Source organism: Rhinatrema bivittatum, chromosome 10 (assembly GCF_901001135.1).
Source record: "Rhinatrema bivittatum chromosome 10, aRhiBiv1.1, whole genome shotgun sequence".
Classification (NCBI taxonomy): domain Eukaryota; kingdom Metazoa; phylum Chordata; class Amphibia; order Gymnophiona; family Rhinatrematidae; genus Rhinatrema; species Rhinatrema bivittatum.
Window position 1 is genome coordinate 67,583,964 of NC_042624.1, and position 22,876 is coordinate 67,606,839.

At 44.6% G+C, this 22,876-nt stretch overlaps 1 protein-coding gene across 6 annotated transcripts in view; it reads right to left on the reverse strand.

The window, feature by feature from the left end:
* Positions 1-22,876, reverse strand: part of RASAL2 (RAS protein activator like 2) — a 448,317-nt gene that overhangs the window by 78,759 nt on the left and 346,682 nt on the right. For all 6 annotated transcript variants that reach the window (XM_029618579.1, XM_029618578.1, XM_029618576.1 and 3 more), the window contains 2 exons: positions 9,483-9,627; positions 518-662 (listed from right to left, as the gene is read on the reverse strand). In XM_029618579.1, the coding sequence (XP_029474439.1) occupies positions 518-662; positions 9,483-9,627 (290 nt within the window). The remainder of the gene's footprint in view (positions 1-517; positions 663-9,482; positions 9,628-22,876) is intronic.

Consider the following 22,876-nt stretch of genomic DNA (forward strand, 5'->3'; position numbering starts at 1 on the left):
ATTACAGCTGTACATGATTCATGTATAGTCTTAAGAAAAGAGATGATATGCTAATTTATGGTCTCTTTAATCAATGTTATCTTAGAACAATTGTGATATCACCAGTCACTGCACAGTTATGTTCCAGAAAATAGAGAGAGGGTGTGTGGATGTGTGTTTGTGAAGGGGGCAGCAGAGGCAATGGAACTGGTGAGGAAAGCCAAGAGTCCAGTAGGATTTGAAGAAAACCAACCTTGCCAGGACTCTCTCAGTGCTTCTTCTTTAATGACAGCAACACTTAAAAGATGTGAGAGTAAATACAGAATGCCTTTTTGTTTCTCTCTCAAACATCTGATAAATTGGGATAACTTCAAGGCCAGCACTGATGCAACAGATTTAAAAATATAATTGGTGAGAGATGATCTCAATTTTGAGGTTTTGGATGCAGTTAACGGTCTAAGGATGCTAAGGAAGAAAAATATGTTGGGGGAGGTAATAGGTCATTGTGAAATCACTGAGAATCAGGTGATGTGCTTACCAATAAGAGTTGATAATTTTGCAAAAGGCTAGCTCACAACACATTTTCAGGTTGCTCTGATGATCAGTTAGCTCACTGGAGGAACATTTACCAGGATCCACTTCACAATTCTCATCTGATTCATACAGAGCTTTGATGAACTCTCCTGGGAGAGACAGATTGAAAAACATTTTTTTAATTTAAATTTTAATCTTGGCATATAAAAAAATCAATACCCAACAACAATGAAAACCACGACCAGTGGAAATATAACTATTAATAACTAAAATTCATCTACATATTGCACTTTCCAAGCTAAGAACCCTTATAAATTATTAATACCAGGACATTTTCAGATAAGGAATCGAGATCTACTTATTCCCTGCAAGTCCCTATTATCGTCACCAGTCTCACCATTTTTAATATTTTTGATGCACTTAAAATTAGTACTTATCCATGCTCAATGACACTCTTCCTCCTCCTGACATGGCAACATGTTTTGAAAGCATTAGCACATTGCCAGCCTGGTCTTGTATTTCTGCATAGTGGCGCAAAGTGCAGACATTTTATATACACTTCTTATAAAATTCAGGAATCAATTAAATTCAAACAAGGGGCCACAATGTGCTTATAGAAAAAACTCCATATTTTAACCAATGAACAATGGTAATTAGCATACATTATACCACTTTCTCTCTTCACTCAAACCATAAGGCTCAACAGTGTTCAGTGTAAAATGCCCATGTTATGGCAACTGCGATGTTCCTTCAGACATGCACACATTGCTCATTTTGTATGACCTATATATAAATTCTAGGACTTGAACACTATATGGCAAAAGGTACATGAGATGGTGTACATAGAACATGACAGTGGAAAAAGAACATATGCCCATCTGTCCAATTTATAGTCTCTAACCACTGTACTTGTGACCTGATAGTCATCAATTGTTCACATATAATTTTCTCCCACAAGTTTGGGTTCATAACTCAGTGTTGACATGCTCAGTGATCTATAGCATAAAAGGTAATAGGTATGTGTCAGAAGTGACGATTGAATTACTAAATCTCAAAGCAATTAATGAATAAGCAATTAATGGCATATTTGAAAAAACGTTATGCGTTGTCAGTATATGCCATTGTTTACAAATCATTGCAACTACTGCTGCTGTTTTGTTGGTATACTGCAATATACATACGTTCTTGTTAAACTTACTCACCAACTTGTATTGCGGTAAACTGGCACAGTCTAAATACAATGCTAAGTCAAGGCTAGGTTACTCTGGTCCTTGAGTGTTGCAAACAAGTCTGATTTTCAGATATTCACAATTAATATGCTCAAGATATATTTGCATACAATGGAGGCAATGCATGCAAATCTCTCTCATGCACATTTATTGTAGATCTCCTGAAAAACAAACTTGTCTATGGTACTCGAGGACTGGAGTTGCCTACCCCTGCTCAAAGATATATCATCTTAAATGCCAAAAAGGAATACATAGAAACATAGAAATGACGGCAGAAGAAGACCAAACGGCCCATCCAGTCTGCCCAGCAAGTTTCGCACTTTTTTCTCTCATATACTTATCTGTTTCTCTTGGCTCTTAGTAACCTTTTGGTTCTATTTCCCTTCCCTGGAACAATGAATCTCTGGGCAAGTATGTGTGCTTATTGCTTTAAAATCTTGCAATCAGGAACATAGGCAACAGATCCTGAAAAACTAACTGGCAACCCCACTTTGAGGGATCTAGGGTGATGCAAGCTTTAGAAAACTATTCCTATTTGCTTACTATATAATAATGCATGTATTTCAACATCATCTTTAATAATAAGAATATCCAAAAAAGCCAGTTGTTGCTGCTGAAAATTAATTGAAAAAGGAAAATTGGTTCTTACCTGCTAATTTTTGTTCCTGTAGTACCACGGATCACTCCAGACAGTGGGTTGAGCCTCCTGTCCAGCAGAGGGAGACAGGAACGAAAATTAGCAGGTAAGAACCAATTTTCCTTTCCCTGTACGTACCTGAATTATTCCAGACAGTGGGATTACCAAAGCTTCCCTAAACAGGGTGGGACCGAGACAGTCCCGCTCGAAGTACCTGTCTGCCGAAAGAGCCAAAGACTGGTGCCTGAACATCGAGGCGATAATGACGCGCAAAAGTATGTAGGGATTTCCAAGTAGCTGCTCTGCAGATTTCTTGCGGCGAGACTGACCGACTCTCCGCCCAAGAGGTAGCCTGAGAACGTAAAAGTGAGCCGTTAAGCCCTCCGGAACAGACCGGCCCCGAAAAATATACGCCGACGTAATTGCCTCTTTTAGCCAGCGAGCGATGATAGCTTTAGAAGCCTTATTCCCCCTTACTCGGCCCGTTCCATAAGACAAAGATGATCAGAGACTCGAAAATCATTCGTCACCTGCAAATATTGCAGTAGGACCTTCTTCACATCAAGGCGCCATAGATCCGCGCCAGGCGTGTTCACAATGTCCTCTAGAGAAAAAGCAGGGAGCTCCACTGACTGATTTACATGAAAGGAGGACACAACCTTTGGCAGGGAGGATGGGACAGTTTGGAGGGAAACACCTGAATCAGAAAAGCGAAGGAAAGGCTCCCTACAAGACAGGGCTTGGAGCTCGGAAACTTTCCTGGCTGAGGAAATAGAGACCAGAAAGACAGTCTTAAGGGTCAGATCCTTAAGTATGGCTCGCTGAAGGGGTTCGAAGGACGCCTCGCAAAGAACGCGGAGAACCAAGTTAAAGCTCCACGATGGACAAGTAGCCTGGACAGGCGGGTTCAAGTGCTTAGCCCCCCTGAGGAACCAAATGACATCCGGAAGGGTCGCCAACTCGTAACCATCGACCCGCCCAAGGAGGGAACAGAGCGCCAAAAACTGTACCCGCAAGGAATTGAAAGACAAACCTTTGGAGAGACCATTCTGCAGGAAGGAGAAAACCTGGGACACCAAAGCCTTACGCGCTGGAACTCCGGACTCAGCGCACATAGTCTCAAACACTCTCCATGCCCGAATATAAGCCAGAGAGGTAGAAGTCTTACGGGCCCGCAACAGAGTGGAGATAACCTCCTCCTTATAACCCTTCTTCCTTAATGGCCTGGCTTTTGAGCAGCGGCGACTAGACAAAAGCGATCTACCTGATCAAAAAATACTGGACCCTGTCGGAGCAGGTTTGGCAGATGGCCGAGGTGGAGAGGACCGTCCGTAGCGAAGTTCACCAGATCTGTGAACCACGGTCTCAGAGACCACTCCGGTGCCACAAGGACGACCGGCCCCCTGTGGAGTTCTATTCTTCTGAGTACCTTTCCCACCAGAGGCCAAGGTGGGAACACGTAAAGGAGGACATCGTGAGGCCAGGGTAGGACCAGTGCATTCACTCCTTCTGAGCAGTGCTCCCTTCTGCGGCTGAAGAAACTGGGGGCCTTTGCATTGCTCAGAGTAGACATCAGGTCTAAGTGAGGGGACCCCCCCCCCCCCACTTGTGCATGATCAAATCCATCGCCTCTCCGGACCACTCCCACTTTCCGGGGTCTAGATGCTGACAACTCAGGAAGTCGGCTTGAGTGTTCTCCTTCCCCGCAATGTGGGAGGCCACTAGCCGTTCCAGATGGCGCTTCGCCCAGGCTAGCAGCTTGCTGGCTTCCAGGGCAACCGGACGATTCCTGGTGCCCCCTGGTGATTGATGTAAGCTACCATGGTGGAATTGTCAGAGAGGACTTGCACAGCTTTGAGATGGATCAAGGGCAGAAAAGTCTTGAGAGCCAGATGGCCCGCTCGGGTCTCCAGACGATTGATGTGCCACTGAGACTGGATTGGGGTCCATCGTCCCTTGGTAGACTGATTCTGACACACCGCTCCCCAGCCAGAGAGGCTGGCATCCGTTGTCACAACAATCTACTGAGGTGTTTTCAAGGGCATCCCCTTCAACAGGTGGGCGAGAGAGAGCCAGCACTGCATGCTGTCGATGGTTACATCAGAAAGTGGTAAGGGTGTCAAACTCCTCCGAGACCAGCTTCCAGCGGGATAGCAAAGCTTTCTGCAAAGGACGCATATGCACAAAGGCCCAGGGAACCAAATCTATAGCTGAAGCCATAGTGCCCAGAACCTGGAGATAATCCCAGGCCGTAGGGACCGCGAGAGATAATAGATGTTGGACTTGACCCATGAGCTTGAGTGCACGGGCCTTGGGTAACAGAACGTTGCCCACACGAGGGTCAAAGCGTGCTCCAAAGAATTAGAGGACCTGAGAGGGCTTGAGGTTGCTCTTTGAGAAATTGACTATCCACCCGAGGGAGGTAAGAACAGACAAGACCCGGTTGACTGCTATCACGCACAAGTCCTCCGACTTTGCCCGAATGAGCCAGTCGTCCAGGTACAGGTGGACTAGGACTCTCTCCCACCGGAGGAAGGCCGCCATTACCACCATGATCTTGGTAAATGTGCGTGGCACGGTGGCGAGACTGGATGGGAGTGCTCGAAACTGAAAATATCATCCCAGGATGTTGAGACGAAGAAATCTCTGGTGTTCCTGGCAGACTGGGATATGAAGGTAGGCCTCAGTCAGGTTGAGAGAGGCAAGGAACTCCCCTCTACAAACTGTCGCTATGACCGCTCTCAGGGTCTCCATCCGAAAATGAGGAACCTTGAGGGCCTTGTTGACTCTCTTGAGGTCCAGGATCGGTCGAAAGGAGCCATCCTTTTTGGGAACAACGAAGTAGATGGAATTCTGGCTGGATCCCTGTTCCTGGAGGGGGACCGGGACTATGGCACGAGCGCTTGAAGCCTGTCGAGAGTCTGGCACACCGCTGAGCGCTTCAGAGTTCCGCAGGGAGAGATCAAGTAGAGGTCCGTGAGATTCCTAGCAAACTCTAACACGTAGCCTCTTTCAATGACTTAGAGGACCCACTGATCCGAAGTAATTTTGGATCATTTCTCAAGAAACAGGGGAAGCCAAGCACCTAAGTCTGGAACGGAGGAATGGGCCAGCCGTATCTCATTGTGAGGACTTTGCGGTGGTGCCTTGATCGGTACCGTCTCGGAAGGGCCGTCTCCCTAGAAAGGAGTGAAACCATGCTAGAGACCTAGTGGAGGTGTTTTGTAGAAAAGCTCCATGCGGCTTGTTGTACTTGTGCTGCCCCCGGAAATGAGAGCGCGACGGAAAAAAAGGATGTGGACTGCTTGGGGCAGTCCTCCGGTAGCTTATGAACCTTGTCACCCAAGGATTCGATAAGCTGGACCAGGTCTTCGCCAAAAAGTAACTTACCCTTGAAGGGTAGAGTGCCCAACTGCGATGTAGAAGAGGAGTCTGCAGCCCAATCGCCTGGCTGACACCACTGAGACCATAGCTCTGGCTTGTACCCTGAGGAGATCATAGAGAGCATCAGCCCCATACGCAATTGCGCATTCCAGCCTTTCTGCCTGTTCCGCCTCTGCAGACGGGAGATCTTGGGTGCTGAGTAATTGTTGAATCCACCTGCCTGCTGCACGAGACTGCTACAGACTGTGGAGATCGAATCCCGAGCTCCACCAGGACTGCAGGAATGAGGGGTTCCAACTCCTCCCTCTGGAACAGACGTATCACATGAGGGTCATCCCCCTCCAAAGAAGCCCGTTTCCCTTGCTCCTCATCCATGCCCCCCTGCGGGAGGGGGAGGAGAGGCTCCTGCACCTGCAGCTGCACTGCCCGACACGTCTGGAGTGACAGACCCTCCTGAAACCACCGCGCCTTTTAACTTCGCGACCCTTAGAGATGCAGTAACATCGGCACGCTTGGCTACCTTGGGGGGCAGTCCCTGTGTAAGTCTGACTGGCAAGACACCACTTTGCAGAGACCTGGAAGCCAAAAAGGCTTTATGCATAAGGAGGACAAAATCTAAAGAAAAGGAATCAGAATCAACATCCTGATCTGGAAAAGCAGAGACCTCCTGTTAAAAAAAACCCCTAATCCTGATCCGCATTCTCATCAGGAGTTGCAGGGACTGGATACAATGTTGGAGGAAGCTCCCCCTCCCCCTCCCCCACAGCCCTTGCCTGAGCTGCATGACATGTGCTTAAGACATGTGCTTGCTTAAGATGGCTGCCGTCTCTGCACTGAGGGAGAAAGGACCAGGTCTGAGCTCCTGCTGAGCCTGACGTTTTTGAGCCCCACGAGGCTTGGCTGTTGCTGCAGACCCTGAAAAAGAGCTGCCCACCGCCCCGGAAGGCACCTCGAGCAAATCCCAGTCCTAGAAAACGGCGTGGCCGATTCCTCACATGCTATACACCAGGATGGCTGCGGCATGGGGGGGGGGGGGACGGGGGACGGCTCACAAAACACGAAATCGGCCAAAAACGCGGCAATTCTGGTGGGCAGGGGTCCTGGATTGCAGCTGACAAAAAAGAAACTTTTTACACAGTGCTTAGACACACACGGGTGAAGAGAGGGACTGGACCACCAGTAATCACTTCCACAGCTGCTTACCTTGCTGGAGCCTGCAATGAAAAGCGCAGGTAAGCTGTGCCTCCGATGGTCTTTTTTTTTTTTTTTCCCAAAGAAACGAGCAGAGGAATGGGAGCCTCTCTGCTAAAAGACCTAGGGCAGGCGCGAAAAGGGGGAGTGACTGGACCGCCAATATTACCCCTTTAAGCCAGGCAAGTGGTCACCGGGAAGAGTCAGTCACATACCAGCGCTCTCTCTCACACTGGCTCTCAATGACACACCTATACACACATGCTCTCAGTACTCACATATACACATGTTTTTTCTCTCTCACTTATATAGGCTCTTAATTACACATTTACACACATGCTGTCTATCTTTTCACGCTTACACACACACACACAGGCTTTCAATCACATAAATAGATGCTGTCTTTTTCTCTCACACACAGACTCTCATTCACATGCTTACAAACATGTCCTCTCTTTCTCTCATTTACACACAGGCTCTCAATCACATACATGCTCCCTCACCTAAATCAGCTCTCAATCTCACACACAGACACACATGATCTCTCTCTTACTTATACACACAGGCTCTTAATCATACATACACATGATTTCTCTCACACACAAAGGATCTCAATCATACACACATACCCTTTCACACAAACAGGTTTTCAATCACAAACTTACACATACAGGTTCCCAATGGTAAACTTACATTCATGCTCGCTCTCTCTCACAGGCAGGCTCTCAATCACAGACATACTCTCTTTCACATGTACAGGCTCTCAATCATTTACATACATGCAATCTCTCTCTCACACACACACACAGGGCCCCCCCTCCCCGCGGCCCGGAAGAGGAAGTGGAGAGTATCGGGTGCATGCGCGGCAAGAGGCCACGCTAGTGCGCTCGGCATCGGCCCGAAGAAAAGAAGACTGCAGCGCGGCTCGGAGGAAAATGAAGAGGTTCAACCGCGGCCGATGGGACTCCGCCTCCGTGAGGGCTGAAAATGAAGAGGTTAGCGTTGGGAGAAGGCTGCTGCTGCCGCGAGTTCCCGGGGTGCTCGCTCATTCACTCTCTCTCTCCCCCACCCCGGGAACTCGCGGCAGCAGCAGCCTCCTCCCAACGCTAACCTCTTCATTTTCAGCCCTCGCGGAGGCGGAGTCCCATTGGCCGCGGTTGAACCTCTTCATTTTCCTCCGAGCCGCGCTGCAGTCTTCTTTTCTTCGGGCCGATGCCGAGCGCACTAGCGTGGCCTCTTCTTGCTGCGCACGCACCCGATACTCTCCACTTCCTCTTCCGGGCCGCGGGGGGGGGGGGGGGGGGGAGGGAAGAAGAGAGCACGCCGGTGCCGCCTACTCCAGCTGTCCTGCCGCGTTCCGCCCGGGCTGACAGCATTTTAAGCCCGGGTGGAGGAGGACCGGGCAGCAGCTGGGTCAGCGGGAAAGTGTGGGGAAACTGGTCTGCGAGCCAGATGCAGCCCTCAAAAGAGCCATATCTGGCTCGCGAGCCATGGGTTCCCGACCCCTGTATTAGACAGTTGCACAATTAATAAAATCAATGATTTGAATGAAGAGATAGTGTAGTACACTATATGTTAAATTATTATTGTTCATTGGTTAAGACTACAGAGTTTTTTTCTTGAATCACCTCTTAGCACTTTGTTTGAATTTGATTTGTTCTTGAGTTTTACAGGAAGAGTTTATAAAACGGCTGTGCTTTATTCTACTGTACAGGAATCAGGATCAGGCTGGCAACTCAATTGATTCAAATAACCCTTAAACAGATGTGCTGATGCTTTCAAAACATAAGGCCATGTCGGGAGAAAGAAGAGTGTCATTGAGCATGGATAAGTACTGATTTTGTGCATCAAAAATATTAAAAATACTGAGAATGATGATTATAATGGGGAATTGCAGAGAAGAAGCAGCACTTGATTCCATGTATGAAGGTCTCCTTGTACTAACAATTTATAAGTGTCTTTAGCTGTGACCTGGATTGGCAATTGTTGGAAACTGGATTTGATGAACCCTTTGTTTAATCCAGTATGTCAGTTCTTATGTTCTCCTCCCTCTCTTTTTGAGCACTTTGATTTCCAATGTATACAATATAATTATCTGTTCTGAATTCTGAAAGGGTACAGATACATGACCACTACCTGCAATGGCTGAAACACAGTTAAAGTCACTTACCAATGATGGGTTGATATACTAAAGTGCTTTTCCCATTTTGACTCTCTGGGGAAAAATACTTGCTACATGTGGTCCTTAGTCAATAAATAAAACACTACTTATTCAGTTTATAAGGAAAATGTGTTTATTAATATTATCTATTATTATTAGCCTACTTTTTTTTCTAACAGTATGGCCCATCAAGTGAAGGGTTTTGATATAAATGGCCCTTATGAAACAGACAATTTTGATATCCCTAATGTAAACCAAAGTAGTACAAACCAGCTGAAAAATAAGAAATTGCTGATGTAGACATTTTACATTGTCAGAATGAAAAGTGGAGATATAATGTGGGTCATCCACTGTATAGTATTCTTACCTAATGCATCATGAAGATACTTTTGCCCAACCAGCTTTAGGTATTCTTCAATGGCTTTGGTAGCCAACGTATTCTCCCTGAAGATCAAGACATCATGCTCTCCACAGCGATCTACCTCTGACATTACCAGGTCTGTAAGGAAGTCCTTTGGAAGCAAGATTAAAGAAAATAGAATTACTTTAACAAAGGTTCTCTGAGGACAGCAGGATATCAGTCCTCACACATGGGTGACATCATCAGCTAGAGCCTGGCATGGAACATTGACATCAAAGCTTCTAGAAGCTTTCAGTATGCTCCACAAGGCATGTGCAGCCCTGGCTACTCTCCCGCATCCCATGCAAGGTCCCTCAGTTCACGATAAAGCTAAGACTTGGAAAAACCAAGTTCATGTGGAAGAGGGAGGGTTTTGTGAGGGCTATCATTGTGATGTCCTCAGAGAATCCTTGTTAAGGTAAGTAACTCTACCTTCTCCGAGGAAAAGCACAATGGCAGTCCTCACACATGGGGAATTCCAAACTGTAGGCTGCACAAATTGAAAAAAAGGGAAAAACCAAATCTCAAAATAGTGCCAACAGGCAAGACTATTTTTGGTGGCGATAAGCCATACGACCGGTAACACTTTCAGGGTTATTTTTTTTTACTTGCAGTCTGGAATCAAAATAATGGGCCCTACGAGGGATGGCGTTGGATTCTATACCTCTAAGAGACACCGTAGGACAGACTGGCCATAACCACTGTTGCATCAGGAGCCCTTGTCAAAACAGTAGAGAGATGTGAATATATGGAAAGAACTCATGTTGTAGCTCTTCTGCATGGAGGCAGATTTCAGGAGGCTATAGATGGTGCCATAGTTCTCACATTGTGAGCCCTAACATGCCCCACCAGCTCCATGCCTGCCTGGACATATCAGAAAGAGCCATAATCTGCTAGCCACACAGAGCTAGAGCGCTGGCTACAGCAATCCCAGGCTTACTGGTGTCAAATGAAACAAAAAGCTGTGTGGACAAAGAGGGCTTCAGAAAGAAGACTATGTCTGTTCACCTTTGTGAACTCAGACACTAACATAGGCAAACTTAGGATGTGTATGTAGAATCATTTACTGTGAAAAAAATTACATAAAAGGTCCAAAGGTTCAAAAGGTGCTTTCATCAGCTGGGTGAATATCACGCTGAGATCCCATGACACAGCAGGAGGGTTGCTGGGAGGCTTCAACTGAAGCATGCTCCACATAAAAATTGACAATTAAAGGTTGTTCAAAGATTAAATTTACCTTCTATATCATGGTGCTAAATGCCAAATGCACAGGGTGGACACAACGAGGTGGATTTTAAAAGTGTTACTTGTGCACAAATGGCCACATAAGAACATAACAACATAAGAAATTGCCATGCTGGGTCAGACCAAGGGTCCATCAAGCCCAGCATCCTGTTTCCAACAGAGGCCAAACCAGGCCACAAGAACCTGGCAATTACCCAAACACTAAGAAGATCCCATGCTACTGATGCAATTAATAGCAGTGGCTATTCCCTAAGTAAACTTGATTAATAGCCGTTAATGGACTTCTCCTCCAAGAACTTATCCAAACCTTTTTTGAGCCTAGCTATACTAACTGCACTAACCACATCCTCTGGCAACAAATTCCAGAGCTTAATTGTGCATTGAGTGAAAAAGAATTTTCTCCGATTAGTCTTAAATGTGCTACTTGCTAACTTCATGGAATGACCCCTAGTCCTTCTATTGTTTGAAAGTGTAAATAACCGATTCACATCTACTTGTTCAAGACCTCTCATGATCTTAAAGACCTCTATCATATCCCGCCTCAGCCATCTCTTCTCCAAGCTGAACAGCCCTAACCTCTTCAGTCTTTCCTCATAGGGGAGTTGTTCTATTCCCTTTATAATTTATGCCCTTCTCTGTACCTTCTCCATCGCAACTATATCTTTTTTGAGATGCTGCGACCGGAATTGTACACAGAATTTTTTGACTGCTGCAGCACACTGAGCCGACGATTTTAAAGTATTATCCACTATGATACCTAGATCTTTTTCCTGGGTGGTAGCGCCTAATATGGAACCTAATATCGTGTAACTACAGCAAGGGTTATTTTTCCCTATATGCAATACCTTGCACTTGTCTACATTAAATTTCATCTGCCATTTGGATGCCCAATCTTCTAGTCTTGCAAGGTCCTCCTGTAATGTATCACAATCCGCTTGTGATTTAACTGCTCTGAATAATTTTGTATCATCTGCAAATTTGATAATCTCACTCATCATATTATTTTCCAGATCATTTATATCACCAAACACTCCCTTTAGAGTGGAGTAAAAGCACAATTGTTATTATTTTTGTTATTTTTCAAATACCTCTTTTATTCAATCTTTGTGAAAAATTACATACAAGTCACAAATTTTGAAACTCTTATAAAATCCACATATTACATCAATACATCATTACATCATTCATACTCATCCATACCACTCTTCTCCATACATACTCACACTCTGTACAAAAATTGCTTTTTAAACCCTTCAAGCAGAATTGATATATTATCCACACCTTCGTTTGTTTTTTCACATTTGTACAAATTTACCAATTAATTTAATTACACTCTCAGCACAAATTACATGGTACCAACAATTCTATTTATAATTTTAATTTTAACTGATCCCAACCGGGCCCTAGTTTCGCCTTCCGGCTTCTTCAGGGGAATCTTTAACCATTAAATCGCAAATAATCTTTTTCACACGACAATCATAAATTCTTTGCGGGTTTACAAAAGGTACAGATGATCTTCATTGAATCTCCAACTATGTATTGTGCTTAACCAATTTCTGCGTCTTAATCATCTGTATCAATAAAACAAATCATATTAAAAATCTCGTATAATTTGTATTGCATAATAAATGTTTTTTATTTAAACTACTATTTTAAATGTATTCAAAAAATATTTGTTAACTGTGATTGATGTACCTCCACAAGATATTACCTGTAAACTGCTTCTATATACCGCTGTCTGTTCTGCTCCCAATATTTGCCACTCTAATGAAAAGCACCGGTCCAAGTAGATATCCCTGAGGCACTCCACTGTTTACCCTTTTCCACTGAGAAAATTGATCATTTAATCCTACTCTCTGTTTCCTGTCTTTTAACCAGTTTGTAATCCACGAAAGGACATCGCCTCCTAACCCATGACTTTTTATTTTTCTTAGAAGCCTCTCATGAGGGACTTTGTCAAACTCCTTCTGAAAATCCAAATACACTACATCAACCGGTTCACCTTTATCCACATGTTTATTAACCTCTTCAAAAAAATGAAGCAGATTTGCTAGGCAAGACTTCCCTTGGGTAAATCCATGTTAACTGTGTTCCATTAAACCATGTCTTCTATATGCTCTACGATTTTGATCTTGAGAATAGTTTCCACTGTTTACCTGGCATTGAAGTCAGGTTCACCGGTCTATTGCCTGTACAGGCAACTTTGCCCGAATCAGCCAATCGTCCAGATACGGGTGTACCAGAATGCTCTCTTTCCTGAGGTCACCGCCACCATTATCATCACATTGGTGAAGGTCCACAGAGCTATCGCTAAACCGAACTGGAGTGTGCAAAATTGAAAATGCTCTCCTAGGACCATGAACCAGAGAAACCTCTTATGATCTGGACGGATCCCAATGTGTAGATACGCCTCTATCAGATCCAAGGACGTCTCCTCTTTGTACCGCCACGATAATGTAACGCAAAGTTTCCATCCGGATCTGCAGAACTTTAAGAGCTAGATTCACTTTCTTTAAGTCCAGAATTGGGCAGAAACCCGTCCTTTTTGGGCACCACAAAATAAATGGAATAACTTCCCCTCCCTCGCTCGTGCAGAGGAATGGGAACTATGTCTCCTAACAGACACAGGCGTTCGAGAGTTTGTAAGTGTGGGAGCTTGCTGGGCAGACTGGATGGATCGATTGATCTTTTTCTACCATCATTTCTATGTTTCTATGACTAGCTCCTTTTTAGCCGAGACACAGGGAGACCTCATAAAGAGACTCCTGAGCAGCCAAGCAAATTCTAAAGTGTAACCTTGTTCTATTACGCTTAGAACCCACCAGTCAACATGATCTTGGCCCACTCGCGACGACCTCCTATGACTGGGACGGAGGAGAAGGCCAGCCTCGCTTCATTGTGAAGGCTTAGCCCACCAGAACCCTGGCTGGTGACCTCCCTGCCTGCTCTTTGGGCCTGAAAGGACTACCCGAGGCCTGCCTCTGCCCAGTAGCCGAAGCTCTGTTCTGCCGGAAATGCCTCTGGCCACGATACAGAGAGCGTACTGGAAGAGACCCCTTGGGCTTGTCTTCCAGCAGTTTGTGAACCTTTTCACCCAAAAGTTTTATCAGCTGCTCCAGGTCCTCACCAAAGAGGAACTTCCCCTTGAATGACAATGCTTCAAGCTGAGCTTTCGAGGAGACATCAGCTGACCAATTCCGCAACCAAAGAAGTCTCCTGGCTGAAACTGCAGACATCATTCTGGAAGAGGTACAAATGAGGTCATAAGAGGCATCCATGTCAAACGACTGCAGCCTCCAGATGCTCCGCCCATTGAGACTCAGAGGGTGACATACTTCTGTTTTCCTATAACTGCTGCACCCACCGCAGTGACGCTCGAAGCATAAAACTACTGCAGACAGCCGCCTGGATGCCCAGTGCTGACACCTCAAATATCTTCTTAAGATGCACTTCCAGCTTCTTGTCTTGCACATCCTTCAGAGCTGTAGACCCTGCCACTGAGATGGTCATTTTCTTCGTAACTGTGGAGATGGAAGCATCCACCTTCGGAACCTTCAGGAGTTCCAGAGTGTCATTGGGCATTGGGTACAACTTATCCACAGCCCGGCTCTCCTTAAGGCCAGTCTCCAGAGTATTTCACTCCCTAACCACCAACTGTTTCACAGACTTATGAAATGGAAAAGACTTGGCCAGACCGCCCAAGTCCACCATGACCAGATCCACATCCTCCTGGTCCGATTCCACATGAGGAGCCACTATAACCAACTCCGCCAGGACATGCGATATCAGGGGATCCAGCTCCTCTTTCTAAAAGAGGCAAAGCACCTTGGGATTGTCAGCATCCATCATCAGGACCTTTCCTGGCTATTTGGCCAGATCCTGCGGACCCCGATCAGGATCAGTTTCTGGAGCACCATCCCCCAAGACAATCCTCGATCCGAATCTTCTGAGGAAGCCTCTTCAGTGGCACCAGACACCGGAGGACCATGGATCCACTGAATCCTCGTGGCTCCTGAGGTTCCTGAAAACTTGGGCCTCTTTCCGGGAGGGAGTCCAGCTGCCCTGCACTTGCAAGAGAGCCGCCCTGTGGCCTGGCGGGCTAAAGAGGTCTTATGCATTAATTCCACAGATTCAGGCAAAAAAGGAGAAAAACTCTCAGAATCCTCCTCCAGAGGGTCTGAGTCCTCTTCTGATTGCCCTCCATGGGCCCCCCAGGCCTCCTTGGGACTTAAATCAGGTGGAGAAAGCGCGGATGGGAGATCCCCCCCCCCCCCCCCCCTGCTGCAAGCTGTGACTTAGCTATGAAGGTTTCCAAAATGGCCGCCATTCCCGCACTCAGCGGGAACGGATTGTCAGCCTCATGCCAAGCAGCTTTTGGCCCACCAGACCAACGCTGCACACAAGATGCCACCGCAGTCCCTCCCAACGTGACCTCCCTTGCTGAGAGGCACCAGGAACATCAATCGTCACGTGACAGGCTTGTGGAGTTGCGGCCACAAACAGAGCATCAGACCTCGTGACAGACACCCAAACGGGAAAAAAAATCACCAGGAGCCAAAAGAAAGTATAATTATCCCCTGAGCTGCCTCCCTGCACCACCAGCACTGGGGAAAACAGAAATAGGGCAACACGATCCATGTCTCTAAACACCTTGCACTTCTTGCTGTTTTGTTTATTCTAAAGTTTTAAAAAAGACAGACAGACAAGAGAAAAAAAGAACAGTCTTATCTGAAGCTTTGCAAAGGCTTCTCCTCAAATTCCAGGAGATGAGGGAACTAGACCACCAGCTTTCACCTCCAGCTTGGTATCAAGAGCAATTTAGGGTGTCCAATCACTACTTGTCCGCCTCTACAACTAGAAGGAATGGCCCCACCAGGACCTGCCAACCTCGTAGGAAAGAAATCTCTCCGAAGAAAAAATTATGGTTTTTTTTGTTTTTTTTTTTTGAGGTTCAGAACTGCAGGTTTTGCACCTCCTCCATCATACGTGGTATGTGCGAGAATGTTTTAAAATCCGCCCTTATACGTGCATAAAAGCTGCTAAAGCCCTAGCGGAAATACATGCGGGACATTTACTTGAGCCACCTCTTAAGAATATGCACAAACATACGCGCGGCAGGGGGATTTTAAATGATCCGCGCATGATATAAAATCATAGCGAATCTCCGCTTGCACGTTGATATGAGTGTTTCTTTTAAAATTAGCCAGTAACTGATACGATTTTCAAACCCTATTTAGAGAGATATAGAAAGGTATTCAAGTAGTTTTTATCATGTTAAACAGGAGAAAGAATCTAGGGCCTCTCTCTCACAGCGCACAGCTAAAATGTCTTCAAAACATAGGATTTCCTTGTGGAAAGCTTCTTGGAAACCAGAAGACTATAAGATTCGGAAGTTGAAGGGTTACCCTTTCAACGTTCAGCCACATACCCAGTGTTGGAGTGGCATAACAGCCCTTGATCCTGAGAGAGACCAATGCTGGGAAATTTCCCAGTCTGAACGGAACCCTGATGGACCACTCTTGGCCAAAAAGAGAACTATGAGGTTCATAGCTCTTCCCTCTCTTCTGAATTTCCATAAGATCTTGTGACCAGAGGAATTGGAGAATGTACTTATAGAATGCCGTGATTCCAATCTATTCAAGGCTAACTGGAGGTTTCCCTTGCAGAGAAAACTAATTGACCTGGATCCACAAAAAAAAAAAAAAAAAAAAAAAAAAGGTCAATCTTCACAAGTTATCTGGCTAAATAACTTGTCAATATTTTCCCAACATACCTGGCTAAAGTTCAGCCAGTTAACTTATTATCAGTCTAACATCAAGCCATAATATTATGTAGGGCAGGGGTGGGCAAGTCCGGTTCTCGAGGGCTGCAAACCAGTCGGGTTTTCAGGATACCCCTAATGAATATGCATGAAATAGATTTGCATACAACTGAGGCAGTGTGTATGCAGGTCTCTCTCATGCATATTCATTAAGGATATCCTGAAAACCTGACTGGTTTGCAGCCCTCGAGGACCGGAATTGCCCACCCCTGATGTAGGGGCATTGCAGGGGTGTCCTGGGTGGAGTTAAATTAGCTGGCTAAGTTATCTGGCTAGCTCAGATATTTAGAGTTAGCTGGCTAACTCTGGTCATGCCAGATGGCTACATCACTGAATATCCCTTCAAAGTTAGCTGGATAAGTTAACTATACATTTCAAAAGCAATTTAACAAATGATGCCACAACAGACAGCACCAGCCACAACAGACAGCACCAAAGGGCGCATTTCCAGAAATTATTTATCAACAGCCACAGTGGCTGGTGAAAAAAAATCAGCCCATGAAACCACGTAAATCTATACTGAATAAACTTAAGAACTAAGTCTCTGTCCATATGAGATACAAAAGCCACCACAACAGTAGCCTTAGTCACTGACCCTTCCAAAGATGTTTCTAAGATTTGAGTCAAATGCAGACTGTCAGGAGAAGTTAGTATATTCATCCCCCTCTTCCTCTTGTACTTGATGAACAGAGCCAGGTATATAATAAACTTTGCTTACAGATGACAATTTCTCAGATGGAATTTTGAGAATATTTCAAAAATAAATCTTTTAATATTTCTCCTTGAAAAAGCAATTTATTCCAGGGGAACCTTAAATTCCTTTACTGAGCCGCATTTTCCAACTTCTCCACCTGATTCCTTAAATTGGTATGGTCTTTAATCAAAACAGATTTAACGTGTTCAAAATCTTCCACTCTCTGAGAACATTAATCTATTTTGAAATAACAGTCTTCAACTGCCTTTACTTGGGTCTGTACCTGCTGGACAGACATTAGAAAAATTGCAAAACTGAGACAAACGTCCCATCAGTGTTATCTCCATCCTGTGCATCTGATGCCACCACTCCACGCTGGATATTTCCTTGGGCGGTCTCACCCCAACATCAGTAGGTCCCCTCACAATAGAAGAAAAAACAACCAGCTTCAGCAAACCTCCAATTCATTTCAGCCTCAACATAGCCTACATTCCCCAAAGGAATCTCCTCTATGCCATGAGAAACTGCTGCCCTCAGCGGAGAAAACGAGGACTCACATGATATAGCTGGTAACTGCCCCTCAGCTCGCCCACTTCTAATCTCTGGACTCCCTAATTTCAGCAACTTGGCCAAGCCACTCTCAAAGGGCAAAGCTGTAGGTGCAGACAACTCTGGTATCTCTGAAGGCCTAGGGGGAGGATACTCGTATCCAAACCACGCTCCTCCCAACGCCATTCACGGAGATTCGCAGCTCCATTGCTGCTGCTGCCCTCTCTGCTAGCCACCACAACCACAAAGTTGTGAAAGGGGCCAGAAATGGGAGATAGCCGAAGTTCGGGGTAAACTAATATTTCCTTTGCATTTGACCATCTCTCAATAAAACAAGGGGGGGGGGGGGTTAGAGAGAAAGTAAGAAAAAACATACCCAGAGCAAATCAGCAGATCTGCTTAGCGTGGTGCCATCTTGCTCCTCCTTCAGATTTTTAATCAGACAGAACTTTTTATATATCCTTCCACTCTTCCCCTTTCTTCTATATAAAGTTATCCTCCCAGTCCCCTCAACCCACAACTCTGGAGTCAAAGATGACTCCTTTCACTTCTCCTCTGCATGCATTCAAAACATTGCTAAAACATGTTGCTTTCTCTATCACCAAAATTCATCTCTTCCTTTCTGAACATGCTGCCTAAACTCTTATCCACTTTCTCATCACCTCCTGCTTAGACTACTACCATCCTGTTTCTTACAGGTCCTCAGCTGAACCTTTTATCCCTACCTAGAGTATATCCAAATTTAAACTGCATGACTTTTCTTCCAATGTTGTTATAACCATGTTACCCTTCTTTTCAAGATGATCCCATGAAAAACTTAAAAATCTGAAATTCCTATGGCTTGGTATCACACTAGGGACGTGCATTTGTTTCAGAGTTACATGCATAACTCCTGGACTTTATAGTACAAACATAACATAGCATGCATGGACTTTTAATAGCTTAAGTTATGCACACACTATCCTTTTTTTTATGCTGTACTATAAAGTCAGGAAGTTATGTGCATATCTATGAAAGTAATACAAATTCTTATTGTATACTGAGGTGCTATTGAGCTATGAAGTATTGAAGACCTCAGAGTGGTCATTATGGAGAAGGATGAAAGTCTCCTATAAGGAGGAGATTTTGACTGTGTTTTAATTCAGCAGGAACAACAACTGATATTTAAATTGTATACAATTTATCCTCAGGATCTCAGTATGGACATTAAATGGTCGATTTTCTTTTAATTGGTTTGGATTTTTCTTTTTATTAAAATCCTACAATGTGTTTGAATAGGATACTAATGGCTCGTTTTGATTTATTGTTCTATTTTTAAATGAACCAAAGACAACGGCTCATTGTTTTCAATTCAAATTTGCTGATTAGTATTATATGATGCTCACCTTTAAACATATTTGCTTATTGCCAGGTCACTCTTTAAACCTGTTGGCCAGGTCTGAATTCTTGAGCCTGTGAAGTCCCTGGAAACAAGAAGGGTACTATTTTTCTGGAGGATCCCTGGAGCAAGAAGATTGCTAAAACACCAGTAGGAGTTAGCGCACCATTTGGTGTTTTTTTCATTCTTTCTTTCTTCTTTTAAGAAGCTGCTGAAGGCATTCTTTTTCCAACAAGTTTAGGATCTTGTGAGCACTCAGTAATTGGCTCTTTTTTTGTTTTTTGTATTGTTCTTTTTATTATGTTTGTTGTTCTGTAAACCATCTTGAACCTTGTCTAAGAAGTATATACATTTTTAAATAAAGAAAAATAAATCAATGGCTGGAATCTAAACATGGAAAGCTTGATAGAAGCACAACTTGTCGTACATGTGTCTCCCTTATTGTTTATAGAATTTTAGATATTTTTAAGAAAAATATGGTACACATAATGATGGACTATTAAAAACTGTATTGGTATATGATTATAATTCTCTGCAAGGCACTGCAACATAGATAGAAACATAGAAATGAAGGCAGAAGAAGACCAAACGGCCCATCCAGTCTGCCCAGCAAGCTTCACATTTTTTTTTCTCATACTTATCTGTTTCTCTTAGCTCTTTGGTTCTATTTCCCTTCCACCCCCACCATTAATGTAGAGAGCAGTGATGGAGCTGCAACCAAGTGAAATATCAAGCTTGATTAGTTATGGGTGGTAGGGGAAGTAACCGCCGCAATAAGCAAGCTACACCCATGCTTATTTGTTTTACCCAGACTGTGTTATTCAGCCCTTATTGGTTGTTTTCTTCCCTCCCTGCAACTACATAGCACAATAGCACCTAATCATTAGAAATTTCGTAATTCAAAAAGTTTTCATGAGAATGTCCTGGGATAATTTTATAAGAAACACATCTTAACTCTCCAATGCTCAAGATATTCTTAACATGTTATAAGTGGTGACCTCATTCTAGGCATCATCAAAGTGTATGCACACAAACGCTTTTTCTGCCTTATATCTAATCATAGGTCAATGGTGTCATGCTGATTTCTTATTCATTTTTTTTCTCATATGCATAAACCCATAGAAAACATTTTTGTAGACATGCCAAAAGAAACATTTACTGACTGACCATACCCTGAGAAAGAACCATTGATTGGAAACACAGACCCATGGCAGGCACACAATGGAAGGGCAAGATAACAGATATGCCTTATAAATTGGTGGAATCAGCTGATATTTTGAAATCCATCTTATTTGAAATTGGGAGGAATGTCAAGAAACCAAAAGATAAGTTTGAAAATTAAATCCATAATAGGAGCTTTTAATTGCAAATATTAATTTAAAAAAAGATTCTGATGTGGGTTTATGCATATGAGTAAAAATGAATACGAAATCAGCATAACACCATTGACCTATGATTAGATATAAAGCAGAAAAAGCATTTGTGTGCACACACTTTGATGATGCCTAGAATGAGAATATCTTGAGCATTGGAGAATTGAGATTTGTTTCTTATAGTATACTGAGTACTCTCCATAAACTAACATTACAAGGGTTTGTTATAAACCCTGGGATAATTCTAACCATGTTTTCTCTAATAAAATCAATTATTGATGTCTCCTATATGTCTCATCTGCGCATTTTGACTAGATTGTAAGCTCTATCGCGCTATTACCCCTTATACAGTAAGGGGTAATAGCGCGAGGAAAACACGTGACCAACCCTCAAAAAACTAATAGCGCCCGCAATATGCAAATGCATGTTGATGAGCCTATTAGTTATTCCCGCGCCCTACAGAAAGTAAAATGTGCAGCTAAGCCACACATTTTACTCCTAGAAATTATCGCCTGCCCAAAGGCAGGAGTTAATTTCGGCCGGTACAGGGAAAGTGTATAGAAAAGCAGAAAAAAACTGCTTTTCTGTACACCCTCCGACTTAATATCATAGCGATATTAAGTCGGAGGCCCCCCCCCCCCCCCCCCCCAAAAAAAATCAGCCCGCAGCTAGCCGGTTGGAAGATGGATGTTCAATTTTGCCGGCGTCCGTTTTCCGAACCTGTGGCTGTCAGCGGGCTCGAGAACTGACGCTGGTAAAATTAAGCATCGCCTGTCAAACCCGCTGACAGCCACCGCATCTGTCAATAAGGAGGCGCTAGGGACGCGCTAGTGTCCCTAGCGCCTCCTTATTAGCACGGGCCCTCATTTGAATACTCGATCACACGCCCAGGAGAGTGGCCCGTATGTAAGCAGGGGCTTTGTCGTATGTGTATCTATGCTGCGTACATCAGGAGCAATATAAAAATGATAAACTAGCATAAAATTTTCAGTAGGGCACTTAATCACAAAGTTACATTTGTACTAGAAATTTCTGCCTTACACTGGCCCTCAAGACAGATTCCAAACACAGAACACAAAACTTTAGGGAATCTGCTGGGTATCTTCAAGCTGAACTGAATACTGTTGCTCACAATATACTGGGTGAAGTGGACCTTGGTCAGACCCAGCATGGCGTTTCTTACGTTATTAGCCAAATACAATCATATCAACCATCATAAAATGTATAAACAAAAACAGCCTCTTCATTGATTTTTCTTCCTCTCAATTTCTAATCCTATTCACAGTATCTCAAATTAGATCTATTTCACTTCAAATGCCTGGTTAAAGAGCCATGATTTCACTTGTTTACAGAACTGCAGGTAGATACTCTGTTCATATTGTTGCGCTGATGGTGGACCCTTGGCCCGAGATGGGGTTGACGCTACCCGCAGGGCAAGCTCTACAGGTCTCCACCGTCGGGTGGCAGAGCAGGCAGAGGCTGACTGGAGCTTCGCCAATACCAGCCCACGTTCCCCTTAGGTTGAGCCCTTGGGTGCCGGGGCCAGCTGGACTTAGGCGGGCCTCCGTGTGACAACTCCCAGTTGATGTAGACAGGGGTACGCCAGGAACCAGCAGAGGTATTGGAGGGCCAAGGACGGTCCGGATGAGGCAGGGTTCCAAAGACCCAGACGCCAACAGGAACAAAGGAGAGTAGGGGGCGTCCAGATAAAGATAGGCCGAAGCCTGAGAGGCCAGGTCCGTAGGATACAAGGAGAGTCCCAAGACAAGCTGGAGTCAGGGCAGGTGGCAGGAAGGCACAGTACTGGAAGCAGAGCTGAGGTCAGAGCCAGATCATCAGATCAAGCGTAGTCCAGATGAAGCAGGGGTCAATACCAGAAAATCAGTCCAAGCATAGTCCAGATCAGGGGTGGGCAATTCCGGTCCTCGAGGGCTGTAAACCAGTTGGGTTTTCAGGATATCCTTAATGAATATGCATGAGAGAGACCTGCATACACACTGCCTCAGTTGTATGCAAATCTATTTCATGCATATTCATTAGGGGTATCCTGAAAACCCGACTGGTTTGCAGCCCTCGAGGACCGGACTTGCCCACCCCTGGTCCAGATGAAGCAGGGGTCAATAACAGAGAATCAGTCCAAGCATAGTCCAGGTGAAGCAGGGGTCAATACCAGAGAATCAGTCCAAGGGTACGTGAAGCAAACGAAGGAACAAGCAGGAACAGGAACCAGAAACGACAGGAACCAGAGTCAGGAACGATGACAGGGACAGGAACAGGAACCAGCAACGAGCACTTGAGCAA